The sequence below is a fragment of the Agelaius tricolor genome, unplaced genomic scaffold (assembly GCF_023055355.1).
Source record: "Agelaius tricolor isolate 1412-34295 unplaced genomic scaffold, bAgeTri1.0.p SCAF_14, whole genome shotgun sequence".
Lineage (NCBI taxonomy): Eukaryota > Metazoa > Chordata > Aves > Passeriformes > Icteridae > Agelaius > Agelaius tricolor.
This window is the reverse complement of record NW_027269274.1, coordinates 1,814,496-1,825,723: the sequence shown is the minus strand read 5'-3', so window position 1 is coordinate 1,825,723 and position 11,228 is coordinate 1,814,496. Positions and strand designations below refer to the sequence as shown.

Genomic DNA, 11,228 nt, shown 5'->3' with positions numbered 1-11,228 from the left:
ATAACTAGTTTTCCTGTTCTTTTCTCTAAACCGAGACAAAGCCATGGGAAATATTTTATGTCTTCTACTGAGTGTTGTGTCTGTTTGGGAAGGACGTTGAGATGCTTCAGCACATCCAGAGGGGCAACGAGGCTGGAGAGGGGCTGGGAACACAAACCCTGAGAGGAACATTTGAAGGAGCTGGGGGTGCTCAGCCTGGAGCAAAGGAGATTCAGGGCTGTCCCCATCACTGCACAGCTCCTGAAAGGTGCCTGTGCTCAGCTGGGGCTGGGCTCTGTCTCCAGCAGCACTGACACAACCAGAGCACACAGCCTCGAGCTGCGCCAAGGGAAATACAGGCTGGATAGCAGGAAAAAGTGTTTTACAGAAAGGGTGATAAAGTTCTGGAATGGCTGCCCAGGGAGGTGGTGGAGTCCCCATCCCTGGGTGTGTTTAACAAAGCCTGGATGTGGCACTGGGTGCCAGGGTTTAGTTGAGCTGTTGGGGCTGGCTTGGACTCGATGCTCTTGAAGGTCTCTCCCAACTCAGTGATTCCGCGAGGGTTTTTATGAATCTCTCCCGGCTCAGCACAGTCGGGGCGGTCCCGCTGAGGGAGCGGGGCCCGGCCCAGCCCCAGGGCGGTGCCGATCCCCCAGCCCGGCCCCAGGGCGGTGCCGATGCCCGGCCCCGGCTCCAGGGCGGTGCCGATGCCCGAGCCCGGCCCCGGGGCGGTGCCGATCCCCCAGCCCGGCCCCAGGGCGGTGCCGATGCCCGGCCCCGGCTCCAGGGCGGTGCCGATGCCCGAGCCCGGCCCCGGGGCGGTGCCGATGCCCGGCCCGGCGCCGCTCTGAGCTCATCGGCCGGCGCCGCCGATGCGGGAGCTGGGCCCCGGTGAGTGAGGGGGCGGCGGCCGGGGCGGCCGTGCCGCGGATGTGGGCTGAGCTCTGGGCTGTGCCCCGCAGGGCCGGGCTGCGGCTGCTGCGGCGGCGGCACGGCGGGAGCGGCACCGGCACCATGAGGCTGCAGGCGCCGCAGTTCCAGGCGCTCTTCACGCCCGGGCTGCGCAGCGTGGCCGGTGAGTGCGGGGGGAGCCCCGAAAATGTCCCTGAGCGCAGCCCCGGGGGTGGTTCGGGTTGGGAGGGACCTTAAAACCCATCCAGTGCCACCCCTGCCATGGCAGGGACACTTCCACTGTCCCAGGCTGCTCCCAATCAGCCCCAGTGTCCAGCCTGGCCTTGGGCACTGCCAGGGATCCAGGGGCAGCCCCAGCTGCTCTGGGAATTCCAGCCCAGGCCCTCCCCAGCCTGACAAGGAAACCTCGCTCCTGAACCCACCCTCCCTCACCTTATTGCAGTTCCCCCTTGTCCTGTCACTCCGTGTCCTGACAGAAAGTGTCCCCGAGCATTTTTCTGCTCCCAGAGCCTTCTCCAGGCCGAACAGCCTCAGCCAGTCTCCAGGGACATGTCAGAGCTCGTTTTTCCCTTTGTAGGCCGATTCCATGATGCCCTGTTGTTCCTGGAGAAATTTGGGCTCATGGCACACTGTTCTCTGCTGTAAATAATCTGAATTACTTTCCTTTGTCAGCCCCTGACTGTTCAAAATGATCCCCATCCCAGAGTGCCCAGGACCAATTCGAGACCTGCCAATAGTTAAGTTTTAAAAAAAGCTTCAGAAAAATAAATCAGAATGACAGGGAAAATACCTGTGGGTGCTTAGCTGTGCCATGAATTAGTGCATTTTGCATGAAGCTGTGAGTTATTTGCTGCTTCCTGCACATTTGAGTGTTTATTCCTACATCTATGATCTTAATTTTGTGAGAAGGCAGGGAGTGTTTATTCCTACATCTATGATCTTAATTTTGTGAGAAGGCAGGGAGTGTTTATTCCTACATCTATGATCTTAATTTTGTGCTGTGAGTTTATTGCTGTTTGGTTTTCCTTCCCTTCCCAGAACTGTTTGAGAAAAAGAACTACGAGCTGAGAATAGCAGGAGGGGCTGTGAGGGATTTACTGAGCGGAGTGACACCACAGGACATCGATTTTGCCACCACAGCCACACCAGCAGAGATGAAGGAAATGTTCACAGCAGCTGGGGTTCGTCTGATCAATAACAAAGGAGAAAAACACGGAACCATCACTGCCAGGGTTGGTTTGGATCTTTTCTACCTGTCTGTGGATGTGCAGTAGAAAATTTGCTCCTTATTTGTGAAAGTATCACAGCAAGAGTTTAAATGAGACCCTGCTTTAAACCCTGTAGTGATTTTTTTGATTATTCATTGTACAATTCAAGTAATTACCATGTTTTAATTCATGTAACCCATTCATGCTGCTGTGTCATCACCAGAAAAAAAAAAATGTTGGCTGCCCACACACGATCCTAATGTTTCCTGCTCCTGATTTCCTCTACCTTGCTCTTAGTCCCTCTCCTGCAGGAAGATTTCTGCAGGCTCTGTAGAAAATAACGTCAAGCTTATTTTCAGAAGTTCCTATTTCTCAACTCTGTATGAAAACCCCGCACACGTTGCTGTGCGTGTGTCCACCTACTGTACACAAACACAGGGCTGAAAAATCAGCAGCTTTTGCATTTCATTTCAGTTAATTTCGTGCCATGTCTCCTCATGGTTGTGCTGAAGTAACGGTGTCTGTGGGATTTGCAGCTCCATGAACAGAATTTTGAAATCACCACTCTCCGCATAGACGTCGTCACCGACGGGCGGCACGCCGAGGTGGAGTTCACCACGGACTGGCACAAGGATGCTGAGAGGAGGGACCTCACTGTCAACTCCATGTTTTTAGGTAAAGCTGAAAACCACTTACGTAGATGAAGCAGTGGATTTGAGTTTTGCCAGTGAATTCTGTGTGTGTCAAAGGTCTGTAAATGCGTGAGATGATCTGACAGAGCAGCTGGAATCACTCCACTTCTCATTTCCAAAGGAGAGTGGTTCACTGTGTCAGCCACATTTGTTAATTGATATTCTGGTTTTTCTTTTTTTTTCTAGGTTTGGATGGGACACTCTATGATTTCTTTAATGGCTATGAAGACTTGAAAAACAAGAAAATCAGATTTGTGGGTAAGGCAGCTGAGAGAATACAAGAAGATTATTTAAGAATCCTGAGATACTTCAGGTAAGAAGTTTTGCCTTTCCTTGATAAATAAACTGTATAAAGTTTCAAAAACATGCAAAAATTTACCAGTGATGTAAAAAGAGTTGTAGTTCCTTTCCAACCTAAATGATTTTTTGATTGTAAGTGGAATAAGTTGTATAATTGTAAGAATTATTTTTAATTGTTTTTTATTTGTTTTTAATTATTCTTAAAATTGTAAGAATAATTGTAAGTTTTCTAATCTAACATCCAAGGGTTTTATTTGGCAGATTTTATGGAAGAATTGCAGAGGAACCTGGAGATCATGAACCTATTACACTGGAAGCAATTAAAGAAAATGCCAAAGGCTTGGCTGGAATATCAGGAGAAAGGATTTGGGTGGAACTGAAAAAAATTCTTCTTGGAAACCATGTCAATCATTTGGTTCAGCTTATGTATGAGCTGGATATTGCCCAGTACATAGGTAAAGTGAAATGAGGTTTGACTTCCTACTCCTGTATCTTATACAGAAAGAATTTTGTGGCAAATTGAGATGAAACTTGGGTTTACACAGAAATCAGATTTTATTTTTATCCTGTGCTAACACCCATTTTTCTTACTAACATTTCTTTGCACTTTTTGTGTGTTTTCAGGGCTACCACTTGGTGGGAATTTAGAAGAATTTGCCAGAGTCAGTAAAAACATCCAAAATCTGTCTCCAAAACCCATGACTGTCCTGACATCCTTGTTCAAGGGGAAGGATGATGTCACAAACCTGGACCTGAGGCTGAAAATCTCCAAGGAAGAAAAAAACCTTGGCCTTTTCTTGGTCAAGCACAGGCAGGAATTAACCAAAGGCTCAGGGCCAGAACCACTCAGACCATACCAGGACTTCCTGATGGATGTGAGTGAAATCACATTGCACCACTGGGGCTTCACAGGGAGCTGAATTCATTGCAGGACATTCCTAAAAACCAATCCTGCTGTGTTGTAGCACTTCTGAGCACCCTGTGCTCTGGAGCAGATTTTGGGCTGATTTAAAAGTCAGTCAGGCTGGAAAATGTCACATTCAGTCCCTTGTGACCTTCCCTGGGACTGTGCTCTCCTGCTGAAATACCAAACAGGAGCTGCCCCTCAAGGACAATTTGGCTTTTCTCTCTGAAATTCAGCTCTGAATGGTGAATGGAAAATCAGTGCAATTCTTAGGGTTCTTCTCAAGGCAATTTTTAGGTGATTTTGAGGCAAATTTTTAGGTGATTTGGGGGATTTTTCAGTGATTCTTTTGTGTGATTTTTGGGGCAATTTTATGGGTGATTTTTTCGATTTTTATGGTGATTTTTTGGAGTAATTTTGGGGATTTTTACAGCGATTTTCTGGTGATTTTGAGGCCAATTTTTAGGTGATTTTTGAGCAATTTTTGTGTGATTTTTGGGGTGGTTTTGGGGCAATTTTAAAGTGATTTTTGGAGGGATTTTATGGTGATTTTTGGAGGGATTTTGGGGATTTTTACAGCAATTTTCAGGTGATTTTTAGGGTATTTTTGGGCAATTTTTGGGGTGATTTTGGGGTAATTTGTAAGTGATTTTTGGGATTTCTATGGTGATTTTTGGGAGGGATTTTGGGGATTTTTACAGCGATTTTCAGGTGATTTTGAGGCCAATTTTTAGGTGATTTTTGAGCATTTTTTTGCACAATTTTTGGGGTGGTTTTGGGGCAATTTTCAAGTGATTTTTAGGGTGATTTTTATGGTGATTTTTGGAGGGATTTTGGGGATTTTACAGCAATTTTCAGGTGATTTTTAGGATATTTTTGGGCAATTTTTGGGGTGATTTTGGAGCAATTTTAAAGTGATTTTTGGCGTGATTTTGGGGATTTTTATGGTGATTTTTGGAGGGATTTTGGGGATTTTTACAGCAATTTTCAGGTGATTTTTAGGGTATTTTTGGGCAATTTTTTGGGGTGAATTTGGGGTGATTTTGCATATTTTTGGGGCAGTTTTGGGGTGATTTTTGGGATTTTTATGGTGATTTTTTTGGGGTGATTTTGGGTGATGTTCCTTAGGCAGCCTGGATGTTCTTCCACAGCACAGTGAGGTCATTTCCAGCTGAATTCTGCCGATCCTGAGGGCAAGGAGCAGTCCCCAGGGCCAGGCCTGTCTCCCTCAGGAAAGGTGAGGGATAGGGATCACAGCTCTTGCCTGGCATCCAGGGATCTCCAGGGATCTCCCAGAGCCTGCAAGGCTCAGTTTGAACTCCTGTGAGGCAGGAGAGAGCATTGCTCCCACAGCCCCAGCTTGGCCAAGATCCTGCCCACCAAGGAGAAATGGGAACAGCACAATGTGAGCACACTTAGAGCTGTTTCTGCTGTTTCACACAACATTCTTTATTCCTTTTTTCTCCCAGTCTAGGGAAGCCAACACCAACTCCAAGATCTTTGAGCTCCTCAAGTACCAAGGAGAGGAGCAGCTGCTGAAGGAGATGCAGGCATGGACCGTGCCCTCCTTCCCTGTCAGTGGCCACGACCTCAGGAAGATGGGGGTGTCCTCTGGGAAGGAGATTGGGACAGCACTGCAGCAGCTGAGGGATGAGTGGAAAAAGAGTGGGTACCACATGGATAAAGAGGAACTGCTGAGCTGCCTGAAGAAGCTGTGAAGTGAATAATGAACAGAACTGTTTGTGCCCTGAGCTGAGTGGAGCTGAGCTCCCAGGAAACTGAGCCTCTCACAGCCAGCTGAGCATTTGTCACATTTAACATTTTCATCACTGGTCCCTAACTTCTGCAAGGAGAGGTTGCATTTTGTAATAATGTAAAACATTGTTTGCCAAATCCCACCTTCTCAACCTCTCTCTGCTATTCTTAGTGATAAATATTTACTATTTTATCATGACTTAGGGCATGAGAGGTGATGGCAAGATTTTTCTCCTTCTGACTTTCTATATACAAAAAAACCCAAAAACTAAAATCCCCCCAAAAAGGTTGTTTGCATCCTCTGGATCAAATCATGGAGGAGTTTATATGTGCCTAGGAGAAAGTGAGGAAATAATGGGCTCTACCTTAACTCTTTTTGTACTTAAAGCTGGATAACAGATGGAAATAATCCAGCAGTTCCCAACAGCCTTGCCATGGACAACCAGGCTCTTTTCTAGGACTCTTTTTATTTTCCAGAATCACTTTTAGGTTAAAAGAATTACTTGGCTGAGTGATTATCATGAATTTTCAGTAGTTTTTCAGTGACTTATCACTGAGTAAACTAAATCCACAGCAAGCTGGTGAAGGTTCTACTTTGTATTTTCCACTTCAGGTGTGAGACAAACTCTTAATGTTAATTAACATGAGATCCAGCTCCTTGGCTTGGGGATTTGGGGATTTGGAGCAGAGCTGTTCCTGGTCTCTATGAATGTAGTCCTGTCCCTGGGGTTTTTGGTGTGCTGTTAAAAAGTCTCTGGGAGCAGCTCTTGTGTGTGCAAATCTTGTTGCAGGTTGAAGTTTTCCTACAGAACCATGGTAACAAATAAAATCCTTTGGATTTCATTTTCCTTGGATCTCATTTTGCAACACTAGATGGCAACACTGGAGCAATGCTGGGGAAAAAAAAAAAAAAAAAAAAAACCTCAGCATTTTGGGCTTTCACACAAGTGATTTTCCTGGGATGTCTGCTCCTTTAAAAGAATTATCCTGAAGGTGCCTGGGAATTAGTGGGAGCCAGCAAGGGAAAAGGGAAAGGCTGTTTGTTAGGAAGGCAAATCTCACAAGAACAGGATGGTGCTCAATTTAATGAGGTGATTAAACTGAAGCCTCCTTTGTGTAATTTCTGGAAACCTTGGGGGGAGGTGACACTCAGGGCTGTAGAGTCCTTTCAGGATTTCACCAAAGTGCAGCTTGGGGCCAATGGCTGTGGAGGTGGAAAATATCAACACTTTCACCCAACATTACTGTCAGGGTCCAACTCACCTTGGAGAGAGAAGTTTTAAGGAGAAAAGCTTGAAATTTATGATCTTGGCATGGACCAAATGGATATTTTGGACAAAGCTTAGCAGGGAGAGCTTCCCATGAGTTCTGAGCTTCAATTTGCAGCTGTTTGCCAGCCCTGAGAGGGGCTGAGTGTGCCTGAGTCCCATCCTGCTCCCAGATTTAATCTCTGCTTTATGTCTGAAGGATTGTTCCACTCTCAGGGAGCCCCTGCACAACTTTGTACCCCAGCATTAGGATGACAACCCCAATCATGCATATGAACAGCAAGGAATGATTTATTTAAATTGATGCTGGTAATGATTACCCTGAAGAGACTTTACCAGAATTATTTACTACACAGTATAGATACTGTGTAGTAATTTCAAAGCCAGTTTCATTATTAGTAAATAGAAACTGATGGGTTTAATTGGAGATATCTGGCCAAGCTGGTCACTAAAAACAGGGGGAGCACCATTTCCTCCATCCCTCACTAATAACACAGAGGATCCTGGTACAAAACAGCAACAGCAGATTATTCCACAAGCACCTTCATGGACAGCCCTGCTTGGAATCCAGTGCAGGGAGCACCTGTGTTCCAACACCTCTTTAAACATCAGCCCCTGCTTGAGGCTCCCCAGGGGCCTATTAAACATTTCTGTTTATCTTCCACTAAAATGAACCCCTAGGAAAATGAAAGGCATGAAATAAAAAATATTCACATATCTTAGGCAAGCAGTGGCAGCTTAGGATCTGGAAAAATGCTGGGTTTAAATAAACTCTCCTTTTTAGAGTATGGGTTATTTAAATAGCAAATGGAGAGAGAAGGTATGAGGTTTGATACACACATGGTCAAGTGAAGTTCTCCAACAGATTATTACACTAATTAAATGATATTCACAATGGGTTTTAATTACCTGACAACCTCCCCTCTCTCCCATACTATTCCTTACCTTCTCTGCCCTGGGCCAGTTGAGCCAGCACAGACCTGGAAGTGAAACTTTTACTTTTTGCAGCCAAAACCTCATCATAAACCCAAATGTTTCCTTTTCCCACCCCGACAATCAGCAAAACCAGGTGAGTTTTGAAACAAATTGAATTTTATTCTTTGCAAATATTTGCAAGCCACAAGATTTGTCAGAAAAGTTGTCCCAAAAGGCAGAGAGGAGGAAGAGTTAAAGCAGAGACTGGGCTACCCCTGGAGCAGTTCAGAGCAATTCAAGGTGACAAAGAGAGGAACAAATGAACTGCAGCACATCCCAAAAGAGCATTAATAAAAAACAAATGAGTATGTGAAATTAATAAAAAACAAATGAGTATCTGAAATATTTCAGACCCAGTGTACAAGTGGTTCTACCTATTTGTCAAAATGAGCCTAAAATAAATGAAAAGTTGCAAAGTTACAGGCTCTGGTTGGGGGTGTTGGTGATGCTGCAGTGATGGCTTGGAAATGAGTCTGTGCTGTAAATCCTGTGCTCCCTCAGTCATGCCCATTGGATTCATTAATTCATTCCTGCAGGAAGTTACTCAGCCAATCAAGGGGGTAAATGCATAAATATTCACCAAATCTGCTTTCCTTTGATTAGCTCAATGAGCAGTTGCTGTATTTTTCCATAATGATGCCCCAAATTTTCCCCTAATTCCCACCAACAGTTTTCTCTTCAAAAGAGAGAAAAGGATGGAAAATATGAACCAGTGTAAGGAACCATCCCCAGCTCACACCTGGATGCTCTGGCAGCTCCCAGTAAGGACTGGATTCACCACCACAGGACTCAACCTGGGAAGTGTCATGCACTCAATATAGCAAACACTGCACAGGTTTAGCACATGGAACAGCATCATCAACAATGAAATTTAATTAGCATTAATTTACTCCTGACTTACCTCCATTACGTTAGTTTACATTTGACTATATACACAAAACACCAAAAATGCTAATTCTGGATTCAAACATTGCCATTTTTAATTGAGAATCCAAAAGACTTGGCCAAAAGAACTGAACCTTTAGAAGTTCAGTGACAGCTGAGAAAACGCTTTTGCAATTCCCCTTGCCAGCCCCCAGTGACTGCTCACACCAAGGCAGCAGAAGGTGCTGGCAGCACCCTCCCACTTCCTGCCAGCACCAAGGGCCACTGAGGGCCACAGGAGCAACAGACAGGAGGGACTCTGGGGGGAGAAGGAACAAAATATCCCAAATATCCCAAAAATACAGCCCAGATGTGCTGGGGGAGGGAAAGCCAGGCCTGGTTCCAGTGCATTCACACACACAGAGCATCCAGTCTCCCTCTCACACCAGTGCCTGGCTTTCCAAGCTTCTCATCAATCATTATCAATATCAATCATTATGTTTTCTGGATGAAAATGAGCCATCATCACCCTCTGTTTGCTCACAGCCACATCCCAAATTCTGCTTTTCACAGTTCACTGCCAAGTCAGGGCACTGCACATGGAACTGAGCACGGAATTAAAGGTGTCTAAGAAGAACAGAAGCAGCACAGAGGTAGAAAGTTTCAAAGAACTAAACCTGAGTTACACAATTAATCTCTACATACCTGGCATGACAAATAGCCAGCAGCAAGTCCATGGTTTGGGGTGTTTTTCCAGCTCCAGGTGTGCCAGGCTTGGCCTTGGCCCTCAGCTGAAGTGATCTGTGCTTGCTACACCTGCCTGCAGCCTGACAGAGAACAAGCAGCCAGTGGCTCATGGCTTAGACTTGACTAGTTTAACATCACTGTGAAGAAATGAAGAGTGAATGATAAAAGCTTCACGAGAAAAACAAGTGTTTATGTGCACAAGCACTAAAAAAATCTCCATTGCCATCACCAAAGTGCATTCTGAGAGGACAAAAAAAAATATAAATCAGTGGCAAAAGCTGCCCCAGATTGGCACCCAATTTGTGGAGCACAGACAAAACAAAAACCAAACCAAAAACCAAGAAACCTCCCCACAAAAGCACTGCCTGTATTCCTATTTTATTTGGAAACTTTTGCTCTTTATAAGTTGATAACGTGAAATTTTACTTTATGATCTTAAAGTTACAATGAAATAATTAAAAGAGATTCTTCCTTCCCTTTCTCACAACAAGTACTACTTAAAAATCACCTCAGTGGGGTGTTTTAGAGTCCTTCCCAATTTACCCTGGTGGTAAATTAACCAGGAATAATTTGGGGAAGTGATTGAAGCACACTGAACAGAACATGACAATGCTGTTTACCCTCTGGGACTGACCTGTGCACTTCTTATCAACAGTTTAAAATTTAAGACTTCTAAAGCCAAATGGACTAAACAGATGAGACAACTTGTAAGGAACAGACACTTCCCCACGGGGCCCATCCTGGGAGGCAGCTGCAATTCCAGCTTCTGCACATTGCAGCACTCAGAAACGCTCAGGCTGCTTCTCTCTTCCACGGTTATTCAGCAAAAAAGCTGAGAAACAGCACAAGCAGCAAACCTGAAGGACTTCAGAGAGTTAGAACAGGGATTCTCAGCAAACCACGTGTAAGTGTGTTATGGCCAACACTCCACAGCAGGTAGGTGCCATCTGCCATCCCGGGAATATTGCAGCAAGCAGACTCTGCTTCTTGGGCTTTTAGTTTGGTTTTAGTTTCCATCCCCCTTCCTTCACTGCAGGTGGGCATTCCACAAGTCCAGTCTCAGGGTGCGTCCACGCGGCTCAGAGATTCCCCGGCGTCCCACGCGTGGGCCCTCCCTGCCGGTGTCTGCTGAGGCCCCTGTGCAGGAGCAGCACGGGGAGCAGGCTGGGCCTGGCTCCTGGGGATGGCTCCTGGGCTGAGGAGGCAGCAGCAGCCCCGAGCGGGCCCCGTCACAGGCACAGCAGCGGCGAGCGGCCGCGCTCCGAGTCCTCGGCGTCCTCGGGCATGCGGGGCAGCAGCGCCGAGCGCGTCAGCCCCCAGAACCTGGGGGGACACAGCTCCTTCCTGGTGGCCGTGAACTTCCAGCCCATGTGGCTGCCGCAGATGCGGCACTGGGCGATGGTCCAGGCGTACCTGCCAGGGACAGAGCCAGCGTCAGCGAAACGGGCCCGGGCCTGCAGCAGCTGCAGCCGTGACAGCCACAGCTGGGCTGGGGGACAGAGCCAGCGTGGGCTGGGGGGACAATCCCAAAGGGGCTGGGGTGACAATCCCAGCTGGGCTGGGGGACAGCCCCAGGGTGGGCTTGGGTGACAGCCCCAGGGTGGGCTGGGGGGACAGCCCCAGG

At 46.6% G+C, this 11,228-nt stretch overlaps 2 protein-coding genes across 9 annotated transcripts in view; one reads left to right on the top strand and one right to left on the bottom strand.

The window, feature by feature from the left end:
• Positions 1-782: 782 nt before the first annotated feature.
• On the top strand, positions 783-6,593 carry TRNT1 (tRNA nucleotidyl transferase 1). The gene is made up of 7 exons (XM_071439310.1): positions 783-1,054; positions 1,930-2,123; positions 2,636-2,774; positions 2,978-3,104; positions 3,353-3,546; positions 3,716-3,966; positions 5,465-6,593. The coding sequence occupies exons 1-7, from the start codon at positions 910-912 to the stop codon at positions 5,711-5,713; spliced, it is 1,299 nt and encodes a 432-aa protein (XP_071295411.1). The 5' UTR covers positions 783-909; the 3' UTR covers positions 5,714-6,593.
• A 1,495-nt stretch (positions 6,594-8,088) lies between these two features.
• The window catches only part of CRBN (cereblon), a 58,762-nt gene continuing 55,622 nt past the window's right edge, over positions 8,089-11,228 (bottom strand). For all 8 annotated transcript variants that reach the window (XM_071439304.1, XM_071439302.1, XM_071439307.1 and 5 more), the window contains one exon: positions 8,089-11,017. In XM_071439304.1, coding sequence (XP_071295405.1) covers positions 10,834-11,017 — 184 coding nt within the window. In that variant the 3' untranslated portion in view covers positions 8,089-10,833. The remainder of the gene's footprint in view (positions 11,018-11,228) is intronic.